Raw genomic sequence first — 25,324 nt, forward strand, 5'->3', positions numbered from 1 at the left:
AGCCAAAAATAAAACAAAACTTAACAGTGAAAAGATGAGGAATATAACGCTGGTGTCAATGAATGTCAATGGGATGAATAACCCAATTAAAAGAAGTAAAGTGATACTTAAAATGAGAAAGCTTAATGCCAATGTAATATATCTACAGGAAACACATCTGTCACAGGAAGAGCATGATAAATTAAAGAAATTTGGGTACAGAAATTCTTACTATAGGGGGGCCAAGATGGCGGCGCTGTGAACGGTCTGTTACAGAACTCGCTCTGTCTTAAAATTCCTTTAAAAGCAGCAAAGCGAACTTTAAGGTGCACACTTCTAGCTGTATGTGATGGCAAAAAACCTGGGCTCAAATAAGAGAGCTCTTATCACTCCTACTTCCTCCCCGTCAAAACCTTCTGGTAAGAAAAGAGTGATGGAAACTGACACGGCAGAAAGCATGATTACGACGCTCAAGATGGCTATCGAAGAGCAAGGAGCTAACATCGAGAAAAGTATTAGCGACCTGAAGGTTACTATTAACTTTATCTCAGAAGATATCAGGGAGCTAAAAGGAAAAGTGTCTCGTACTGAAGTAAGGGTGGATAAAGCAGAAGAGAAAATTCAAACACTGGAAAACAAAGTGCTGGAGTTGTCTCGGTATAAACGAAGATGGAACCTGCGACTTCACTGGCTACCTGAAGAAGAAGGTGAAAACGTACATAGTAAGGTTATTGAAATCTGTCAAAACATGGATCCTGACCACCGTGATAAGTTCCCGGAGGTACTTGATTCAGTCCACAGGATCGGTCAACGACGTGAGTCCTCTTCTGTGCCACTGCATCGCGCCATAATCCTGCAATTTACCATGAGACACTTTCGAGACATCATCTGGAAGGCGGCGAAGCGATCTGACTACCTGAAGACAAGGAAGCTCCATTTCAAAGAAGATCTCTCTCCCGAGGACCGAGAGAGACGCAACCAGCTATGGCCACAGGTGGAGAAAGCACGTAAGGAAGGGAAAATTGCCTACTTCGTGGGAGCCCGTGCTTTCGTGAACAGAAAAGAAATTCACTGAAATCTCTTCCAGTCCTGTTGTGGATATACCTCAAGGTCTCGTTTCCCTATTGTTCTGAAGACTTATAGTATGCTGTTGCTGCTAAAATGTTTTGTGAAGCATTTTTTTAGACAGAGTAGTTCTGCTCTCTCTGAAGCTTACACACTCTTCTCAGGGTAAAAAGTTAATTTACTTTTCAAAATTTCATCTTTATCTTTTATTTCTTTTAATGCTCGAGGACTAAGAGACAATACCAAAAGGAAAGCTATGTTTTTATATGCTAAAAGTTTGAATACTGATTTTTGTTTCTTACAAGAATCCCATTCTGAACCTAAGGACGCTAACTTCTGGAAATCCCAATGGGGCGAAGATTTATGGATGTCTCATGGCACAAACCATTCAGCGGGAACTCTGATTTTAAAGCATAAATTTAATGGAAAAATTATATCTTCAGAAACCGATCCAAAAGGACATTTTATTTTGCTGGTTGTTTTTTTTAATGATCAGACCCTCTTACTGGGTAACATTTACGGCTATAATAACAAACAGGAGAATATTGACCTAATACTTGTTGTGAATGAAAAAATTGAGTCTTTAATAAGTAAATTTGCTAATCTTAAGATTTTATTAGGAGGAGACTGGAACTATTCACTCAATAACATGATAGATAGATGGCCAAGTAAAAGTCAGGAAAGTAGTAATTATATGTTGGATTTTATGAATGAAAGAGACCTAATCGATATCTGGAGACTCAAAAATCCAACAATTAAGGAATTTTCGTGGAAAAATAGATCTGGCTCATCACAGTCTCGTATTGATTATTGGCTAATTTCTGATCCTTTATCCGAATATGTTTCTACATCAAAAATGTTGCCAACACCCTTGACAGATCATAAAACTATTTTTTTGGAGATATGTTTGTATGCCAGTAAACCGTCTAAAAGAGTGAATTCATATTGGAAATTAAATAATTCTCTTCTACTAAATGTTTCTTTGGTAAAGGAAATTAAAACAAAAATAGATGAGTATTGGAACAAGGCATGTGTTGAAAATGCTTTTTGTAAAAATTGGGAGCTTATGAAATTTGAATTGAGGTCCCTTTTAATGAAAAGGGGAGCTGAAATAGTTAAAAATAGAAAAAAAGAAGAGTCAGAAATAATTTCTGAAATTATCACTTTGTCTAGATCACCTGATAATTTATCTGAAGATAGACTAAACAGACTTCAAATTTTACAATTAAAATTAGATAATATATATATTTACAAGGCAAAAGGTGCCTTTGTGCGGTCAAGAAGGAAATGGCTTGAAGAGGGAGAACAAAACTCTAGCTATTTTTTCAAATTAGAAAAACATCATAATGCTCTTGCCAGCATGACTAAACTTTGTTCAGGTGGGGTCATCACACAAGACCCTCAAGTGATTTCCAAGACTTGTGAACTTTTCTATAAAAATTTATATAAATCTAATTTTTCTACAGAAGCCATGGAAAAATTCTATAATTCCTTAGGTAATATTAAGACAATTAGTGACAATAATAAAACTATGTGTGATGCCCCCATCACAATACTAGACATTGAAGGTGCTATTAATAAAATGAAACTTAATAAAAGTCCAGGGAATGACGGTTTGACATCTGAATTTTACAAATTATTTTCAAAGGACTTATCACGCTTTTTACATAAAGTATATATTGAAAGCATTGATAATGAAAAGTTCCCTCCTTCTTTGACTCAGGGGCTAATTACTTTGATTCCGAAACCTCAAAAAGACACCCTTTTGATAGAAAATTGGAGACCTATTTCACTGCTGAATAACGATTATAAAATAATTGCTATGTGTTTGGCTAAAAAGTTAAAATGTGCACTTAATGATATCATTGATGAAACACAGTCTGGTTTTATGACTGGCAGACACATAACTAACAACATAAGACTGGTAATTGATATTTTGGATCATTCAGATCTAATCACAGATAATAGTTTCATTCTTTTTTTGGATTTTTATAAAGCTTTCGACTCCATTGAACATGAATTCATGTTCAGAGCTCTTGGTACAACAAAAAGATTTGATATCAATCCAATTTCTGCGTATCTTTTCCTTCTTCCTATGCAGTTACTCTCTATTCATTTTAAAAACAGCAGTGTAGTGGGTCTCTCTGTTGCTGGCAGAACATTATCTATTACTCAACTAGCGGATGACACAACACTTTTTTTAAAGGATAAATATCAAGTTGATGAAGCTCTCAAAGTTGTCAATAATTTCTCAATAGCCTCTGGTCTTAAACTCAACATTCCAAAATGTGAACTTCTCCCTGTTAAATTCTGCACAGATACTATTATATCAGGTGTTCCTGTTAAAGATAAGGTTAAATATCTTGGTATTATCATTCAAAAAGACCAAGATGCCAGATTATCTGAAAATTTTGACCCTCTTATAACTGCAATACAACATAGATTTAATCTTTGGCTTCAAAGAGATTTATCCATTACTGGGAGATCCTTGGTAGCCAAAGTTGAAGGCCTCTCCAGACTTATTTATGCAGCTATGGCACTTGATGTTTCGAAAGAATTATGCACAAAAATTGATAAAATATTATTTAACTTTATTTGGAAAAAGAGAATACATTATATTAAAAAAAATGTAATGATAAACAAGTTGTGTTCTGGTGGCCTAAATTCTTTAGATTTCACTTCCTTAAATGCGTCTTTTAAAATCAAATCCCAATTCAATTTGGAATTTTATTACCAACCATATCTTTAACTCACTTGGAGGAATGCACTTTCTGCTAAGATGTAATTACAATATCTCTAAATTACCGATTAAACTCTCCAACTTTCATAGTCAACTTTTATCATCTTGGTTAATGATATACTCTCACAACTTTTCTCCCCATAAATATCTTATTTGGAACAATCAGGATATTAAATTTAAGAACAAATCATTATATTTTCAAAAATGGGTTGATAGAAATATTTTACTTGTGAGTCAATTACTGAATGATAATGGTCAATTATTTTCTTATAAGGAATTTTTGTCTGTTTATGATTTTCCTGTCACTCCAAGAGAATATGTTGTAGTTTTTGATGCAATACCAGATGGGGTGAGAAGGTTATTGGTGTCTGCTCCTAAAGGTAAAAATTGTATTATTCCAGAACTAAATCCTGCTAGCATATACATCGGTAACATCTGTCCTTTATTGAGTGATAAAGCCACAAATCAATGTATTAGACAAATTATTCAAAGAGATATTGTTTCCAAACCTGCAGCTGTATTTTACTGGAACAATATTTACAATGATATAGACTGGAAAAACACTTGGATTCTATCAAGGAAATTTATTATTACTAATAAGATAAGAGAAGTTGATCCACAGATGTTATCCGGTAAAGACATATCTGGTTAAATTTAAAAAAAATATTGATACTCTTTGTACTTTTTGCAGCAATGCAGAGGAAACAATATGTCATTTATTTTGGGAATGCACTTATACACATGTATTTTGGATTGATCTAAATAATTTTATACACACCAAAATTGATCCCTCATGTAGACTGAAGTTTCAACATATTCTATTTGGCCTCTCACATACCGATAAAATAATTCCAGGGAAAAAATATATTATTAATCTTTTGATTATTTTTGCCAAATTTCACATACACTGTACAAAATTTTCTCAACAGCGTCCAAACATATTTGCTTTTAAAGCCCTGTTTTCCAATTATCTGGAGAATCTTAAGAACAGTACTAACTCCAAAGCGTGTAAAACACAAGAGCTGTGTCGAATGTATAGTTTCACTTGACTTACATGTTGTTTATTTATACCTTGAGCACAAATTATTTTATTTTATTTTTATTTATTTATTTATTTTCTTTCAGTTACTTTGTTTATCTGTTTTCTCTTAAAGTATACCTTTTTGTTTACGTACTTGTATTTGTATACATAACTTGTTCAAGATACTGCAAGCTGTGGAATTTTTTTATACCCTTTCTATATCCTACATCACTATGTATACTTGTTCTTCATTTGTCCAAAAAAAAAAAAAAAAAAAAAAAAAAAAATTCTTACTATAGTAGTTGCAAGAAAAGTCGTAAAAGGGGGGTAGCAATACTTATTAAAAATTCAGTTAATTTTGAATGTTCTAAAGAAATTCGGGACAGTGAGGGGAGATACATTATTGTAAGAGGTAAACTAGAAGGGGAGGCGGTGACACTAATCAATCTCTATATTCCCCCTGAGAGCAACCAACAAAATGTGAAGACTCTACTTACTACAGTCATGTCAGAATCTGAAGGGACAGTGCTGTGTGCAGGAGACTTTAATGTGGTATTCGATCATAGAATTGATACAGCAAGCACAAATAGAAGCAAAAACAGCCTGGCGAGAATGGTTAATACCTTTATGAAAGAGCAGGGAATGGTAGATGTATGGAGGGAACATCACCCGCTGGATAAGGAGTATACACACTACTCAAAGACTCACAACACTTACTCAAGAATTCACTATGTTTAATGAACAGATGGGATCTACACAGAGTGACTGAATGCACAATTGGAGTAGCAGATATTTCTGATCATTGTGCCATTCATTTAAAGCTAAATCTAAATAGTAGGTGTAGAAACACCTGTTGGAGGTTAAATCTGAGCTGTCTGAATAAAAAAGAAACAAAAGACCAAATCAAGAAAGATATAAAGCAATACATAGAGGAAAATTCCACAGAAGAAATTAGCCCAACTGTGTTTTGGGATGCATTCAAAGCTGTACTCAGAGGGAAGCTTATTGCCATAAATTCAAAACAACACCAAATGAGGAAGGCCCTGTACCTAAGCCAGGTGGAGGAATTGAAAAACACAGAAATATTATACCGAACAACTCGGAATGTTCAGCTCCAAGACAGAATCAAAACACTAAAAAAGGAAATTGACAATATATTGACTGAAGAAGTGGAAAAAAAACTTAGATTTTTGAAACAGGATTATTATGAGAACGGCCCAAAGGCAGCTAGACTGTTAGCACGGGATCTTAGACAGCAGCAAGCTGCTAATACAGTTCACAAGATTAGGGACCCATCTACAAATAACTTGCAGTATAGCCAGGAAGCAATAGAAGAAACATTTAGGAAATATTACGAAAACTTGTATAAACAACCATGTTCCTCAAATAAACACGAAAAAACTGCTTTTCTTAACTCCCTAGACTTACCACGTATTGGTACGCAGCAAAACAGCAAACTAACTGCCCCCATCAGTCATGAAGAAATATCTAGAGGAATTTCAAGACTTAAACCTAATAAATCACCGGGGGGCGATGGGTTTCACTCAGAGTGGTACAAGAACTTTAAGGAGGAGTTGATACCAATGCTTCAATCATCATTCAATCATACCCTTGCGGAGGGTGTAACCCTTCCCTCATGGAGAGAGGCGATTATCTCAGCAATCCCTAAATAGGGAAAAGACACCGAATATTGTAACAATTACAGACCCATATCGGTACTTAATGTGGACTACAAAATATACACATCTATAATTGCTAAGCGATATGGAGCAATTATGACAGATTTAATTAATGAAGACCAAACTGGCTTTATCTCAGGACGTAGAACTCAAGATAGTATAAGAAGGACCCTCCAGATAGTTAATTCGATACAAACAAAAAAGGGCAGTGCGGCCCTAGTAAGCCTGGATGCAGAGAAGGCTTTCGACAGTGTAGATTGGAACTTCCCATATGCCGTGCTTGAAAGGTTTGGCTTTAATGACGGTGCTGTGATGTGCATCAAATCTATTTACCAATCTCCTACGGCTCAAATTAGAATCAATGGTAGCCTAACGGAACAAATCTCTCTCGAGAGGGGTACCCGCCAGGGTTGTTGCCTCTCACCTCTTCTCTTCGCTCTATATATTGAACCCCTGGCACAGGCCATCCGACAAAGTGAGGAAGTGAGAGGAATAAATATTAAAGGGGAAGACCGCATCATCAGCTTATTTGCAGATGATATCATACTCTACCTAGAAAATCCAAACCAAACTTTAATTCCGATGTTTAATGTAATTAATATCTTTGCTGAACATTCGGGGTACAAAATTAATGTGACCAAAACTCAGATACTGGCTTTCAACTATTTGCCATCCGAAGAGGTTAAAAATAAGTTTAAACTGAACTGGACTGCAAAAAAAATGAAATACCTCGGTGTAACTGTGACTAAACAATTGAGTGACCTTTTTAAAACAAATTATGATGGACTGACCACTCAGATTAAACACGATCTAAACCGATGGTCATCTCTTACACTAGACTTTAGTGCAAGAATCACAACAATAAAAATGAGTATCCTCCCACGGCTATTGTACCTTTTCCAATCTTTGCCAGTTAAGATCCCAGTGGAAAAATTCAAGGACTGGGATAGGCTCATTTCTAGATTTGTAAAAAGGCCTAGAATAAATTACACAACATTACAACTATCTAGGAAGCAAGGTGGTGTGGGACTCCCTAATCTAAAAGATTATTACCATGCGGCCCAAACCAGACCAGCGATAAAGTGGTGTGATCAGAACTTTAATGCTAAATGGAAAGATATTGAAATAAAAGTACAGGATGTCCCAGTTCAGACTTTTCTTGGAAATGAGCAACTTAAGAAAACTTCACAGCATTTCCTTGATCCTATAACATCCCACACTCTAGAGATATGGTTTGGCCTAGTTAAACAAAGTAAGTTGGAAAGGGAGGTTAAGATGTTAAACTGGGCTGCCTATGATGTTAGTGTTATACCAAGTGCTCATGACTCAGGATTCAGGAAGTGGGAACAAAAAGCAATAACAGCGATTTGTACAATAATGAAAGATGGCCATTCGATGAGTTTCCAAGATTTAAAAGATCGGTATAGTCTAGAGAAAACCGATTTTTACCAGTACCTGCAACTCAGAGATTACTTTTCAAAGGAAGTACGAAGTTCGCGTACGTCTTATGGCATGCTGGATTGCGTAATTAAATCATACAGGGGCCTCCAATTCAAGGAAATTTCTGTACTATATAAAAACCTAAGAGAGAACACGGCAACATCAACTGAATACATAAAAAAGAAATGGGAGCAGGAAATAAAAACTGATATCTCAACTGAGGAATGGTTAGATATGTGTGAAACCCAGAACACAACGACTAACTCAAGATGCTGGAGAGAATTTGGATGGAAACATCTTACTCGATTCTTTATTACACCAAAAATCAAAAGTAAGCAGACTCAAGACAGTTTGCCATGCTGGAGAAGATGTGGTAACATGGAAGCACATCATACGCACGTGTTTTGGGAGTGCCTGAAACTGCATAATTTTTGGAAGAACGTGACTCTTGTAATAGGCAATATCTTGGGCTATCAATTACCACACAATTTTAAAACTGTATATATTGGGAATATTAGAGAGTATGTTATGTACGACGACTTGTATTTGACAAAAATCCTATTGATAGCTGCAAAGAAAGCTATAACAAGAAACCGGTACAAACTGGATCCACCTTCAAAAGACTGGTTAAATGTTGTTGGAGAAATCTATGCAATGGAAAAAATGACTTACATTCTCAGATTAAAGGAAGATATTTTCGTTACTAAGTGGGAGAAGTGGACATTATATGGCACCAAGGAAAATTAATGAACTAACAAAACATTTAAGGTCTATAACTTTGTATATCCATATATGCATGCATGTATAAAAGTATGTATATAAGATGGAGTATGTATGCTGCGGAGTAAAGGCAGGTATGCATATGGTAGTTGATTAGAATTGGCACCCACACCTTTTGTTTGCTTTAGTTCTGTTTGTTTTGACTGTGTGCTTGTATGGTTATTTCTCCTGTAATGTAATACATGTCTGTTGTTTAAACTGTGACAAAACTATCACTAAAAACTACAGTGTCAAAAAAAAATACATGTAATCCTGATTCATGTTTATATAGAAATGTGTCAGAGCACATAGTTAGATCCTCAGAGCAGGATTCCAGCAGACGTATTACACAAAGTGACCTTAAGTAACTAAAAGTAACTTTAGAATTCAATTACATTTGAAATGAGGTAGCCAGATATTTGACATGGTTTTGGGACTGCATTGTGAACAATACAAAATGTCAATAAGCAGTAACCATTGTTTCAATAGGAGATTATAAATGAGGTGATGTCAATCAGCACTGTTCTGTCCTTAAGCTTCTACATGATCTGGAATAGAACAGGCATAACTATGCTGGAAGTGACCCTGTGATTTGTGCACAAGCTCCACTGATCGCAGTACATGTCTCAGGATGTCCTGTGGCACAGTCTCTATCTTTATTATGTCCCTCAGGAGACTCATGCAGTGATTTAATGTGGTGTCCCAGTTGACAGCATCCACTCAGCTCTAAGTCACTTTCCTTTTTCCAAACTGATCCCATTTTGAGCAAGCTGCTCAGCTTGCTTGGCAGTGATGTACTGTGTCAACTCTAATGGAACATGCTGGCTCATCCAGCAGACTTTCCATACTGCAGTCCAGCACTGCGCTGTATGAGACACAATTTTGAATCAAAACTGAATGTTTAATATGGCTTCCTGTCTGTAGAAGCAGACTCTGTTGTTTATATAAAGGTGTGCAATTCTCTGGTAACAGATAATTGTGTTTTAAAATGAAGCCTGATTAAACTAGAGCAGAAGCAGAGTAAGAAACCATTAGTAACAATTAAAGGTTGAACTAACGGCTAAAAAGTCAGGCGAACAGAGGTTGACCTGAATGTGACAGTTTTAACGTCCAAGTCAATCAACAAAACAGGCTACAGAACATATACAATGGCAAGTAATAAACTAGGGATGTAAACAAAACAGCAAACAATAGAAGAAGGATAGAAGCAAATGACATGAGGGAACACATGTAACTAACAGTAACTTCCAGACCATGGCTAGCTGCTCACAAAAATCCACAGCTTCCATGAATAATGCTTTTAAACAGATCCAACTAACTGTGGAGGAACTGAAGAAGTAGTAAACAGGGATGGAAGTCAAGATGAAAAACAGGTGGAGGACCCAAGAGCAAAGAGCATGTAATACACAGTTAAAAACACTTAAAAGAACTGAGGGCTATAACAAACACTGGCAAGTTAGCACAATGACACTGGAACATCTGCCACTGTGATTATCTACCACTAGACGGACATTGCTACAGAATAACCAATCTGCTTGATGAACTGTTCTTGTTCATCAAGATGAGGGTCAGGAATGTTAGCTAATGGCACCAGCACAAGAGCGAATGTTGTAAGTACTGTGTGAGGAAGTAGAAACATACCCCTACATTCACTTGAATTTCACACCTAACCTGGTGTCTAATGTTCTGTTGCCTAGCGCTTTAACAGTGACACTGTTCATGTCTATAAAACTGATGTAAAATTATTTCCTGGCAACAGAAAAAGAAAAAAAAAATGGAATTAAGGTGTTTGTAAGAATCTACTTATTGCAGATGTTCATCAGGGGAAACACAAAGACTTTAGATACTACTGGAAAACTTTGGACCCTTCTACTCTCCCCGCAGAGGTTCAAGAAATTGTCCAGGAATGGTGGCACTAGTTTTTGGACAATTGATTTGTCAGTAGGCAGTGATTTCATACCTATAGATCTGTAGATCTATCACATGGCAGTTTACACCTGTGATAAATAAACCAACTTTGTAGTACAGAAACCAAAGTTACCTGGATAAGACAGTACAGGCCTCAGGACAGGAGCTCAGTTCATCAGTCACATTAAAGTGGGACGATTAGCCTGCCTGACCAGGCAAGATTGCTAACTTTGGTTAGATTCTAATCATCCATCCATCCATCCATCCATTCGCTTCCGCTTATCCTTTAGATTCTAATCAATTAACAAAAAGCTGAGACTAAGGCGATTAATCTGGCTGCTGTCTATTTGCCAGCTCCTTAACATTTACTGTTTTATAAGCACTTACTTTAAATACAGTGGATAGCCCAGTGAAACTTCTCTGTATGACCTTGTAGGGATCAATGGCCTCATGTCGAGACGCATGTAATTTGATCCTTTGTGTCATTTGGTGCTTCAGCTCCTCCTGTTGTGTGGATTTGTGGTGCTGAAATGAAAAGAGCATTTTTTTTGGCTTGAGTTGAATGTTCGCTTCGGTGGCCTCAGAATCTCATCTCTGCTTTTTGCGGATGATGTGGTTCTGTTGGCTTCATCAGGTGAAGGCCTCCAGCTCGCACTGGAACGGTTCGCAGCTGAGTGTGAAGCAGCGGGAATGAGGATCAGCACCTCCAAATCTGAGGCCATGGTTCTCAGCCGGAAAAGGGTGGAGTGCCCACTCCGGGTGGGGGATGAGTTCCTGCCCCAAGTGGAGGAGTTCAAGTATCTCGGGGTCTTGTTCACGAGTGATGGGAGAAGGGAGCCGGAGATCGACAGACGGATTGGTGCTGCGGCTGCAGTGATGCGGACGCTGCACCGGTCCGTCGTGGTGAAGAGGGAGCTGAGTGTAAAAGCGAAGCTCTCAATTTACCGGTCAATCTACGTCCCTACCCTCACCTATGGCCACGAGCTGTGGGTAGTGACCGAAAGAACGAGATCGCGGATACAAGCGGCAGAAATGAGCTTCCTCCGAAGGGTGGCTGGCCTCTCCCTTAGAGATAGGGTGAGAAGTTCGGCCATCCGGGAGGGGCTCAGAGTAGAGCCGCTGCTCCTCCACATCGAAAGGAGCCAGTTGAGGTGGTTCGGGCATCTGACAAGGATGCCTCCTGGGCGCCTCCTGGGTGAGGTGTTCCGGGCATGTCCCACCGGGAGGAGGCTCGGGGCAGACCCAGGACACGCTGGAGAGATTATATCTCTCGGCTGGCCTGGGAACGCATTTGGTGTTCCCCGGATAAGCTGGAGGAGGTGGCTGGGGAGAGGGAGGTCTGGGCTTCTCTGCTTAGGCTGCTGCCCCCGCGACCCGGCCTCGGATAAAGCGGATGAAGATGGATGGATGGATGGATGGATGGAGTTGAATGTTGTTGTGATTTGGAGCTGTATAAGTAAAATAGAATAGAATTGCCTTTTGCGAGACTTAACCTTTCTTTCTGTACACTGTCCATCAGAGATGAACCCAACCATGGTGGTGTTATTGGTAGACTTGACGATGACGTTGGTTGGGTGGGTTGGTTTACAGTCATAAGTGTACAGGGTGTACAGTAGGGGGCTGAGAACGCCTCCCTGCGGGGATCTGGTGCTGAGTGAGAGTGGGGGAGTAAGATGGGGGCTGACTGAGTGAGGCCGGTTGGTTAGGAAGTCTTTGATCCAGGAGCAGGTGGCAGGGGGATCTGAAGGTGGTCCAGTTTGGTGGTGAGGATGTCTGGGTTTACAGTGTTTAACACTGAGCTGTAGTCCACGAAGAGCATCCACATTTAGCTCTTCCTGTTCTCCAGATGGCTCAGCGCTCTATGAAGGGTGATGGTGATGGCATCTTCCGTGGACCGATTTGCTCTGTGAGCAAACTGAGGTCCATGGGGTCAAGGGAGGGGGGTGGACAGTCTGTGAGAGTTGGGGGGACTCTGGCCTAGGTAGTTGATGAAATGTAGAAGGCAGCTGTGAGCTCAGCCTAAATCTTTAACATATAACTCTAAAAGATGTTGACAGACAAGGAGGGCTGAATTATGTGAAATTTAGAGTCAAGGATTTGTGGGATTCTTATTTAAAAATACATGAACCGCAGCCCCCGTGGCGCTGATAAGTATAAGCCTATGAGAATGGATGGATGAATGACCCAGAGCAACTTTACTCTCTACCCTAAAATACAGTACATTCAATATATACAGTACTCTATATATACCTCGAGGGCGTTGTTTCCCTTTGAATCTGGTTTCTATGAGCTATTGCTGCTGTGATAAAACATGTAATTATTTACATGATACCCACATTACCCCACATCCACCTCCCGTCCATCCTGTGCAATCCCACTGGCACCTTTCCTCTGCCTGTGCCTGCTGTTGTAAATGATTCACTTGTTCTCCATTTAATCCTCCTCATTTATCTCTCTGCACACAGATTTCCACAGCCAACTCTTTTTTTTCCTGGTTTTCATTTTCCTGCATTTGCCACTTCATTTTATCCCATGCAATCAGATCCTCTTTTTACATTGTTCTGCTCTCATTTCTTCAGTGAATATGTTTTTCCTTCTGTCCTTCCCACAAAAGAGCTATCAGGGACACACAAGAACACAGTCAGTGAAACAGATCGGAAAAACAGCAGCCAACATGATCAGAACTTTAGTCATTGTCTGAGACACTGGCAAGGGTAGCAGAGTAAAGCAGATAGAATGTAATGTAGCAGCCACAACACACACACACAAACACACACACACACACACTAATCCAATCAAACTTTAGTGTCACCCCTTCAGGTTTCATTTCATCATGTCCAACTGTACTTGCAGGAAAAAGGAAGTTCAAGCCTGGAGCTTCCAATCACATAAACAGACATGGATATACAGAGACTTGGCTAAGATATTAAGAGAAGGAAAACCCAAATGTAAAATCTGCTGCTGAGAGAGAAGAGGAAGAATAAGTGTATATGGATGGTACTTTACAAGAACACAGCACCAAGCAAAAACTACTGTTCCTACATCGTATCCTGTAGTCTCAGAACGCAAATGACCTTGTAAATAAATGTTAAACAGTAAATTAAAAAGTAAAATGTTTATTTGTGCTATTTAAACAGTGAAATTAACTTTTTTTGTAGTTAATAGTTTTATTATTTCTCATTTTAATTTAACTCAAAAGTAATTGGATGAACTTACATAAGGACTGGTTTTAATACTTGTATGAAAATCTTTTGGCGTCGAGGACTGGCTAACGTGTAGATTCCAAGGACATCAGCAAGTGTTATTTCCTTTCTTGAGATATTCTGCCAGGCCTTAACTGCCGCATGCTCCAAAGAAACAAACCCTTGTTAGTGTTTTTCTTTGCTGCTAGTTTTGACTTCAGTGACGTAAAAGCATGCTGTGGTTGTTAAGATCATGTGAATGGCTTAAAGGCCATTAAAGAGAGCATTTCTTTGCTAATATATACCTAAAAAAGCCTGCCCTTTTCTGGATGCTCCAAAACTGATCAGAAATGCAAAGTTTGCAAATGAAATCCAGCAAACCAAAGCAAAGTCTAATTTACCCTTCCTCCTCTTGAGCATAAATAGTGGTTTCTCATATGTTGTAAAGCCTCTGTGTTTCATGAAAGCATCACTTGATTATACAGGGTGGGCCATTTATATGGATACACCGTAATAAAATGGGAATGGTTGGTGATATTAAAGTCCTGTTTGTGGCACATTAGTATATGTGAGGGGGCAAACTCCTCAAGATGGGTGGTGACCATGGTGGCCATTTAGAAGTCGGCCATCTTGGATACACCTTTTGTTTTTTCAATAGGAAGAGGGCCATGTGACACATCAAACTTATTGGTAATGTCACAAGAAAAACAATGGTGTGCTTGGTTTCAACGTAACTTTATTCTTTCATGAGTTATTTGCAAGTTTCTCTTTGTTCACAGCCATTGACATGTCGAAGAGGTTAACACGTGAGGAACAGATCGAAATTGTGTTGATATCTGCTGAACGCAGTAACCGGGTCATTGCAGCAGATTTCAATGCAAGACACCCTACGAGACCACCCATCTCCCATGCTACAGTTAGCAAACTGCTTGCTAAGTTTCGTGAAACTGGTTCAGTGTTGGATTTGCCAAAATATGGACGCAAGAAAAACTGTCACTAATGAAGAAACATCAGCGGCTGTCCTAGCGTCATTCAGCAAGAGCCCACAGCGTAGCACTCGCCACATGTCACTGGAGAGTGGCATTAGTCGAACATCCCTTCGGCGGATATTAGCTACTCACAAATAGCACCCTTACAAACTCCAGCTACTGCAGCATCTCAACGAGGATGACCCAGATCGGTGCACAGAATTTGCAGAATGGGCAAAACAAAAATTGGAACAGGACCCTCATTTCACGCAGAAGATTTTGTTCAGTGATGAGGCAAACTTTTATGTGAATGGTGAAGTTAACAAACAAAACCACCGCTGTTGGTCTGACACTAACCCACATTGGATGGATCCCTCCAAGACTGTTGGAACAACAAAAGTGATGGTTTGGTGTGGTATATGGGGTACAACGATAGTGGGTCCATTCTTCATCAATGGAAACCTCAAGGCCACTGGATATTTGAAATTGCTACATGATGATGTGTTTCCCTCTTTATGCACTGAAGCTGGCACGTTCCCTGAGTTTTTCCAGCAAGATGGTGCACCACCACATTATGGGTGCCAGGTCCGAGCATTCCTAGATGAACAGTTTCCTGGAAAGTGGATTGGTCATCATGGGCCAGTTGAATGGCCCCCAAGGTCTCCCGATCTGACCCTCTTAGACTTTTATCTTTGGGTTCATCTGAAGGCAATTGTCTATGGTGTGAAGACATGAGATGTGCAGCACCTGAAACTACAGATACCTGCAGTGTTGCTATCAGTGTGTGAAGAGTGGGAGAAGAGGGTTGCATTGACAATCCAACACAATGGGCAGCACATTGAACACATTTTTTTTTTCTGCCTGTCCCGTTTGGATCTTTAGCCATCAGAATTGTTGTCTGAAAGCCAAAAAAGATGCCTCGCAGATTTACTTCACCAAGTCATCATGGCCTTGTCGTATTGGTCCATTTGATTGGCCTTTATTATAATTATGTATTTATTTTATTTTCAGTTGTTACAGACGGGACAGACATGACTGAGGGATAGGACAGGGAGAAAGAAAGAATGAAAGAAAGAGAGGGAGAGAAAGACAAAATAGAGGGGAGAGAGAAAAAAAAGAAAAGCAAACACCTGTCGAGAGAAGAAAAAAAAAATTACATTTCGTCGAAATAGTACCTGTAGGGACAGTAGATGCTACTTTTAATGACAGGTTTAGTTGCTGTGTATATCACCAGAATCTTCTTTTGATGTTGTTACGACCCGACTCAAAAGCCGCAACATAAAAAAGGAGATGAATACCAGAGTGTAGGCGAGAAGAGGTTTTGCTACATGCATCATTTTAGTTCAGCTGGGTGTCTTTCCTTTTGTTATATTTCTTTAAGAGTTCAAAATGTGTTGATTACATAAATATAATTTAATTTTCTCTGTAGCACTTCATGGATTTCATAAGCAGCACACCTTAGTTGTTCACACAAAGCATAAAGATAAAAAACAATATATACAGTGTTATCTTCATTTTAGATGTCAAAAAGTATTTGCGGCTCCCAGTGTTTTCTTTTGCATGGAAACTGGGTCCAAATGGCTCTTTGGGTGTAAAAGGTTGCAGACCCCTGGTATAGGAAATTAGGCATTTAGCTTTACACAGTGGAGTCTTAGGAATTCAATTTTAAACAACATATTAATGAGTTTGTAGACTAATCTGACACTAAAGAAGAAACATTTCGACCACTTACAGATGAAGAAAACAATGTTGATTAGCTCATAACTGCAGTATAAAGACACTTGAGACCATCAGTGGAGAAGTACTTACTGGAACAAATGGGTTCCATGACGGCTGCACGTCTCAGCTTCCAGAACAGAAGTGCTGCTAATGCACTGATGCCTGAGTCCACGCTTCAAAGAGTCAGAGTTGTTATTCTGGCATGAGCAAGGCCAAAAGCATATAAAGACAAAATGTTTCTACTCACTAGTATATAAAGAGTTATCAGAGCTGCAGTTTCTTTATACTTCATCATGACCATCATGAAGTAAACATTAGAAATACTCTGAGAATAAACTATGGAAATAGGCTTCAAACTCTCCACCCCCATCTGCCTCTGGATCAAGGACTTCCTGACAAACAGACCTCAGTCTGTCAGACTCAGCCCCCACCTGTCCAGCACCATCACACTCAGCACCGGGTCTCCACAAGGATGTGTTCTGAGTCCCCTCCTGTTTACGCTCTACACATCCGACTGCTCCCCTACCCATCTCTCAAACACCATCATAAAGTTTGCGGATGACACCACTGTGGTTGGACTCATCTCAAGGGGGGATGAGTCGGACTACAGAGATGAGGTCAACAGACTGACTGAGTGGTGTTCAGTTAACAACCTCCAACTGAACACCACAAAAACTAAAGAACTCATCTTGGACTTTAGGAAGGGAAGAGCAGACCCGGCCCCACTTTACATTCACGGGAACTGTGTGGAGAGGTGCACTCCATGAGGTTTCTGGGCGTGCAGATCTCTGATGATCTCTCCTGGACTGCAAATACCACGGCGGTGGTAAAAAGGCCCAGCAGCGTCTCCACTTTCTGAGAGTGCTCAGGAGGAACAACCTGGAGGAGAGGCTGCTGGTGACATTCTACAGAGCCACCATAGAGAGCATCCTAACGTACGGCATAACAACATGGTATGCAGGGTGCTCAGCTGCAGACAGGAAAGCACTGCAGAGGGTCATCAACACAGCCCAGAAGATCACTGGCTGCTCTCTGCCCAGCCTGGAGGTCATTGCAAACTCTCGGTACCTCAGCAGAGCTGGCAATATCATCAAGGACCATTCTCACCCCAGCAATCAACTGTTTGAACTATTACCGTCAGGCCGACGATACAGGTCACATAAAACCAGAACAAACAGATTCAGGGATAGCTTCTTTCCCAGAGCTATCACCATTGCAAATAAGCACAAAAACAATTGAACCTGCTTAGCCATACCATACTGTCACTGTCATTATATTATGCTGCTATTCATACTGTCATACTGTCATTATATTAATGCTGCTATCCTGTAAATATCATACTTACTTTTGTTTGAGTACTTATGTTTGTTTTATTGTACCTTTTATATCTTACTATTTTTTATTTATTATATTTATTATTGCATTTTGCACCAAGGGAGTGGCACTCCAATTTCGTTGTACCCTGTACAATGACAATAAAGGCTATTCTATTCTATTCTATTCTAACAACCTTGTTTTTTGGGTGTTTTTGGAGCTCCTTGCATCAGAGCCTCAGCTGCAAATAATCCTATATTAAAGAATGAGGAGGCTGAAGTTAGTCCGAATACTGTCTGAAGCATCAAACAGTAAATGTAGAATAACGTACATCAGCTACAACATTAAGACCACTAACAGATGAGATGAAGAACACTGATTATCTCGTCATAATGCAGGTTTTTTGGGGGGAATCCTTGGTTCCTACCATTCATTTTAACATTTGCAACCCACCTTAGCATTAGACTGAGACCATTCTCATTGCAATGACAGGCCCTAGGTACACAATGCACTTTCCACACTGCAATAACTGCTTATCAATTGCTTGAGGGACTCAACAAAGAGCATCTGCCTCATCTTCAAAACACCCAGATCCCGATGAAGTATATCTTCAGAAGAAGGCTGATCCATGGATGCCCCATTCCACAGCATCCAAATGATAAAGCCCCAGTGCCAGACACCTCTGTGATCACCCAGAGGTCCTATGTCCATTACCCAATAAGGTAAAACCTCAGGACAATATTAAGCTGGTGGTTTTAATGTGCCTGTTGATGCCCATTACTTCCCCACCATAATAATTTCAAGGAGTGTTAACCTTAAATGAAGATGCGGACATAAGACAGGATTTACAACAACTCTGAAATGCAGGTGAATACAGAGACAAGGAAAAGAGGTCTTTGTATTGACATTTGAATAAAATGTATAAATCCAGAAGGGAAGTCCCATCATGGTTTTTTTTGTTGTTGTTGTTGTTTTGTTTTTTGAAACCAACTAACAGGTTTGTGCCAGTACTAATTTAAGCATTTCACGTTTTTGGTGCCAGAAATTCTGAAGCTCGTCTGAAAGAGCTTTAAACTGCACTCAGTACTGTTATTATCTTCGTAAGAGTGAATAAAAAGTTTTGGAGGATTTGGACAGTTCCAAGCTCTGAAGCACTGTATAAGAAGCTTGGACAGTCATCAGAACCCCAAAAGAGAAAGATGGGAGACAGGGAATTGGATTCTATCAAATAAATAAAGTACAAATAACACTGAGGAAGAAAAATAAACCCCAAATTAGGCACGCTAAGCTACCAGGAAATGTTTTAATTCATCATAAAACTTCAATAAAAAACAGACGATCCAACTGGCAGATGAGTAAAGGAAGAGTTACACGGTTGTGATTCATGAGCCTTACTGTATGTGCAGAGTTTCTTTTAATGATTATCTGCTGAAGAGGGAGCACTTTAACCCTCCCACATATTTGCAGAAATTTGAACTCTAACAATCACGTCTCCAGCATTTATTTGAGATAAGTTGTTTTTAGTAACCTGGGGAGAACTTAAAATAGCATACAAGTAGAAACACATTAATACCACCGTTAGTTCATTTCATTCATTAGTTTATTATAACAATATCAAAATGTAATCATAGTTTCTTAGTATAGTCGTTGTGGAACCATAAAGATGATTGTATTGCTTACTTCCAATAACTATAATATTTAATTACAAATGCAAAAGCTGAGAGTGATTCTTATTAATATCCTCAGACAGACGGGTCTGCATTAAGTGCAGAGTACTTGGCACTTTCAAAACTTGAGGATTTCTGCCAAGATACTAGTAATGGTGAGTTGCCATGACAATGGCTAACGTCATTTCAATAGGAAAAAGAGCTTTACATTATAGCTCAGAATCTGAAAAGCTAATGTGACATTCATCTGTAGTGTATTTTTACCTGATCTCTTTGTGTCTGTTGGTGTTCTGCTCATACCCTTCATTCTGCAGGCACTCCAGTTACTTTACTTTGCCTCATGCTATATTTGAATAGCAGATATAAAAAACCAACACGTTTTCACAGTTATCTTGAATCATGAGGATTGATGTGCTGGCACTGACTCTGGTCTGGTCTGTTCAAGGGTTGCCAGATACGTGTAAGTTTTAGGTGTATGGATTAGGGCAGTTTGAGTGCGAGCAAAGAATTGGCACATTTAAGCAAAAAAACGTTGCTGGTTTAGATTCAGCACTCAGGCAACGCCTGAGATTCAGCAAAAGGCAACACAATTCACATTGCCTGTTAGTGCTTTAAATGCTGATTGCTGTAAATGATTACCTGTGTTACATATCACACATCCAACAAAACACACTTACTAAAGAAATTGTTCTCTCCTCTGTTGTTTCTCCAGAGGTTTAACTTTGTGTCCCTACCCACTGATGTCCTGGAGATTGAGGTAAAGGATAAGTTTGCCAAGAGCAGGCCAATCATCAAGCGTTTCCTGGGGAAGCTCTCAGTCCCCGTCCAGAGACTGCTGGAAAAACATGCCATTGGGTAAAACACATTCATGAGGATTTTCCCTGTTTAAATAAATGCAGCAGGACTGTCATCAGCTCAGGGGTCTGCCTGGTTCAATGATTCAAACTGTAGAGCTGTAGAAGTTCTCCTACATAAACTGGCCCACACAGGCTGTCCGTAAGATGAATGATGTGGGTGGTTATAGCTGCTTTAAAAGCCATGTAACAGTCTGATTTTAGCTACTATGCTATTTTTACTTTTGATTTTTTTTATTGTATGTTTTTATCGAGTTTCTCCCTTCTCTCTCATTTACATACCCTTTCTAACTGTCATCTGTCTCTGTGCATGTGTTGTCCCCAGGGATCGAGTAGTAAGTTATTCCTTAGGCCGCAGGTTGCCTACAGATCATGTCTGTGGCCAGCTGCAGTTCCGCTTTGAGCTGACCTCCTCCATTCACCCAGGTACACCAGGCTTAATGCTATGTAGTAGTAGTATGGACAGTTTACCTTGAATTAGTAGCTGTAGATTATGTAAGAGACTGAAAAGGACTTGAATATGCTGCAAGTCCTTTTCAATACATTTTATAATATAAGATTTTCAACTGCTACTAATGTAATGGCAACCATTGTACCCAGTTGCTGCCTTCAAATGGAACTTATACAGACGGTTAATGTTAAAGTAACATCCATCAAATGTTCAGCTCAGGCGGTTGTTGGCTAACTAAATGATTGTTTAACCCTACTGTAGCAACCTTGGCAACTTTTGTACTATGTGTGGTGACTCTTTAGTTACTTTAAAAAACATTAAGCATAATAATCGATCAGGGAAGCTGGACACTTTGGGAAAGAAAAAAGCACAAGACACTCTATTGCTTCAAACTTTCTGTGCAAGCAATGATTTTACATGCAAGTATAGAACAGTAATTATCTTTAACGTATGTATGTGTTTAGTTTTTTGAACCCACTGAAAAAAATCAACTCTCCCTCCTTTCAAGGGAATGGCACTTATCGTGTCGTTGCCGTTACTGTAGAGTGAGCTGTGTTAGTTCCATAAACTGACTGTTAAAGAGAATAGCTCACATCATGTTACCCACTGCCTTTTTTAGTCTTTTGACCACTACATTTGGAGAAGGTTGAGTGCTAAATTAAAGTTAATGATAGCAAGCTTGGTTAACATACTGCATCCATGGACGTCCACACACCATATGGCTGAATCACACAGACACGCATCTGCTAATTAGTGCTAAATAACAAATATTAGATTTTCATTCACCTGAGCAGATGCACACAGGTCATGTAGGAGCTGTACCGGGCAGTCGGTCATGTTATTTGTGAGATGATTTAGTAAAAAATACTGCAAAAGGCACCAGCAGCTCAAAGTTCAGTCTCTAATTAGCAGGTAAATCTTTGCTCTGTATCAGAGGCCACACATCTAATATTTCTCTGAAAAATTAGTGATTTCACTTAAGTCACTGCACACCGGAACTGAAGACAAAGCCCAGTTTGAAGGCAGCAACTTGAAAACGAAACTTATGAAACAGTGATGAAAGCGTGCACCTTTCTTTCGTTCTTAGATGATGAGGAGGTTTCCTTAGTCATAGAGGCGGCCTGTCCTGAGGGTGGACACGCAGTAGATGTCAACCATGCTGCTGATGCTCCCGATGATGACACACTGAGTGTGGGCCCCGACATGCCTGATCTTCCCTTGGATGCTCCTCCTGACCCTGAGACCTTACCTGAAGCAGCCTCCGCACCCAAAGAGGTACAGCCTGCTGAGAAGGAGCAGGCTGAGGCAACATCACAGGAGGAGCAAGGAAGTGTGGAAGAGGAGACCACAGTGAGAGAAGAACCCTTGGCTCCTGAGCCTCAGGTGGAGCAGGCGGAGGGAGAATCTGCTGAGCAGCAGCAGGAGGGAGGAGTGGAGGGGCAGCAGGAGAAAGGAGAGGTGGAGCAGGGAGAGGGGACTGCAGCACAAGCTGAGGAGGAGGTTACAGCAGAAGGAAAAGAAGCTGTGGATGAAGCACAGTCAGAGCCACACTCTGACTGTGCCGTAGCAGAAATGACTCACGATGAGGCCACTGCTGTGGAGGCTCCCCCCGAGGAAAACACTGCATCCCAGGAGGCTCCTGTAGACCCAGCTGAAGAGGCCCCACAGGAGGCTGGCGAGGGAGGGGAAAGAAGCTGTGCCCCCTGTTCCTGCCAGTCTCTCTTGTCGAACTACAACTCCAATGCTCATTCACGCCGTAAAACCCGCCCCTGCTCCCTCCCGGTGTCAGAGCTGGAGACGGTGATTGCCTCGGCCTGTGGCGAGCCTGAGACGCCACGATCCCACTACATCCGGATTCACCACCTCCTTCACAGCCTACCCTCAGCCCAGCACAGACCACCAAGCCAGGAGGAAGAGCAAAGCGGGGAAGGAGAGAATACAGACAGCACTCTGGAGACAAATGCCACATCACCAACACTTAAAACCTCCAAAGAGCAGGAGGGGCAGGAGGATGATGAAGAAGAGGATACATCACAGTCACCCTCTCAGGTAGGGCCAGTAATGGGCTGGTTAGAATAGACACTAGCTAACAAACAGAAGATGTTGTGGAGTCATTCTTACTATGTGGTGTATGCAATAGAGCTTCTGATGCTGCAGTTCACCCAAGAAGTTTTGGCAATATACCTGTTTAGCATATATAGCATGTAAGCTAGCTTTTCTTGATCTTCTGTGCTCATACTGTCTGTTTAGTTTAGTTTTCGAGGTGTGTTAGCTATAAACCAAAATGATCCAAATTAAAATAAAAAAATTCTTGAATTATTTTACATTACGTGTAATCAACAAAGAATATAGGAAAGTTTAAAAAATTAAAAATAAAACTGTTTAACAATGTGATAATTATATTGTTTTTGATGTAGATGTCTAGAACTGCTTAATTAATAGTCAGATTGTTCATGTACTGTTTTTATCAACAGTTGTAATTTTCTTAAAACAATTACAATGACTCAAAAAATGTCTGTATAATTTTAGTTTTGTCAAAAGAAGATTAATATTTCCATCTGCGGTCATTTTGTTTTGATAGGACGTCTCTCTTCTGGTTCTGCCGGAGGTTTCTTCCTGTTAAAAGGGAGTTTTTCCTTTCCACTGTTGCCAAAGTGCTTGCTCATAGGGGGTCATGTGATTGTTAGGTTTTTCTCTGTATGTATTATTGTAGGGTCTACCTTAAAATATAAAGCGCCTTGAGGCGACTGTTGTTGTGATTTGGCGCTGTATAAATAAAATTGAATTGAATTGTTCAAACTGAATTTGAATAGTGTGCCGTTTATGAGACAGTGAATTGCCCGTTGGCATTGAGATCAGCTGATGTGCTGGGATTGCTCACACGATGCATGAGTAGATCTATTTTAGAAAGCTGTGGCAACATAAATCCTGTTCTCATTCTGCACTTTAACATACTGAAGGGCTAACCCACTCATTCACTCTGATTCACCTCTGCTGAACACTAATATGTAATGTGTCTTTAAACTCCTGCAGGTTCTGGGGTGTCCGGGCCCCTGCTGTCGGCGCTCCCTGCCCCGCAGCCTCTCCATTGAGCGCCTCTCTGAGCTGAATCAACTTCTGGAAGGTGAAGGGTTTGGAGGAGGCCACCCAGCAGTCAGGAGGATCTCTCCCTCCTGTCCAGAAAGTGAGGAGGGGGATTCCAGCAATGGAGGAGGAAGGAGGGCTGGCGGCAGCGCCCACAGAGCTCCAGGTGAAAGCGAGTGCGAGTTTTGTGACACCTCCTGCTATAGCACCTCGTGCTACAGCACCTCCTGTTACAGCACATCATGCTACAGCAACTCAGGCTATGAGGGGAGGGGGCGCTTTTGCAGCCACACCCGCCTGTCTTCAGTGGAGAGTAACCGGCTCTCCAGCAGCACCGTGTTCTCCTCCCAAGAAGAGGAAGATGAGGAGAGCGCCTTTGAGTCAGTACCTGAGGGCAATCATGGCCCTGACAGACAGGAGCAAGGCGGGGCAGAGAGGAGGACGGGGAGATGGAAGGAGACCAGGAGCGGAGAGCAGGGGGATCCAGCTGTGGCGGGGCCCAGTGATCAGAACAGCATCGGTGAGATTGTCTCAGAATAATTCTATCACTGCCAGCTTTCAAATTAGACTAGAACACTAAGCAAGCAACATATTCAGCTTTGCAGGAAGTTACCTTACCTACCATAAATAAAGTGAAGCTTTTCCCCCATAGCCTACTATGTTGGCCTGAGGGCATTAGGGGCAAATTAACTTTCTTTTTTGTTTTTTGGCCATTTCTAGAATGAAATTGAACCCACAATGATTAATTTCCGAGACACTCAACTAGATGTTTTTTTCTTCTCCTTCTTTAATCAGCACGATGACTTTTAGCTGTTCCAACACTGGTGTGTGAGTCCCTCCCAGGGCTCCAAAACAGCTCTGACATATGGGGAAGTGGAACTCCAGGGGATGTCCTGTTGAGTGTGTGGAATGATGGAGAGAATCATTTGAGATCTGTGAGTGTTGAGATGGGTCTCTGTGGATTGTGCTTGCTCAGGCTTGTGTGCAGAGGTTCAATCAGCTCAGCAGCTTAGAGTTAGCGGTGTCATGTCCATGAAGCATTGTTCTTCTGGGGGTCATGGCTCTCATTGGGGGGAGTTGTTTTATTGGAGGGGTGCCTCAGTGTTCAAGTGAAGCCCAAATGAATACACGTTCCTGTTCAATATTCGTTTTAGCCAATTTAATGTAACTTTTACCTACCAGGTTTTCACAGAATGTTCCTCTTTACCTTCTGGAAGATTCAGGTTCTGCTTGTTAATGGCCCTCACTTTACTTTCTCGGATGAAAAGAAAATTCTTTAAAAAAACAGCTGAATTGACAAATTATTTAAGTATAAGCTGGTAAACTTATATATTTAAGTATAAACTGACTGACCTTGTTTGACTGGATTTTTTTTACTATGTTTGTAATTTTTGTATAATTGTATTTTTTTCATGAAGTTGCCTATAGACAGTGAAAGGTGGATACACACACAGTTTTGCAGAACCCTGTAAGACTTCCTTTTACTAAAATGTA

The 25,324-nt window shown here is 40.3% G+C and overlaps 1 protein-coding gene across 1 annotated transcript in view; it reads left to right on the forward strand.

The window, feature by feature from the left end:
* Positions 1-454: 454 nt before the first annotated feature.
* Positions 455-25,324, forward strand: part of LOC116309329 (E3 ubiquitin-protein ligase HECW1-like) — a 58,466-nt gene continuing 33,596 nt past the window's right edge. The window contains exons 1-5 of the mRNA XM_039617795.1: positions 455-1,030; positions 20,154-20,296; positions 20,621-20,721; positions 21,834-22,795; positions 23,780-24,350. Of these exons, the coding sequence (XP_039473729.1) occupies positions 455-1,030; positions 20,154-20,296; positions 20,621-20,721; positions 21,834-22,795; positions 23,780-24,350 (2,353 nt within the window). The remainder of the gene's footprint in view (positions 1,031-20,153; positions 20,297-20,620; positions 20,722-21,833; positions 22,796-23,779; positions 24,351-25,324) is intronic.

Source organism: Oreochromis aureus, linkage group 9 (assembly GCF_013358895.1).
Source record: "Oreochromis aureus strain Israel breed Guangdong linkage group 9, ZZ_aureus, whole genome shotgun sequence".
NCBI lineage: Eukaryota > Metazoa > Chordata > Actinopteri > Cichliformes > Cichlidae > Oreochromis > Oreochromis aureus.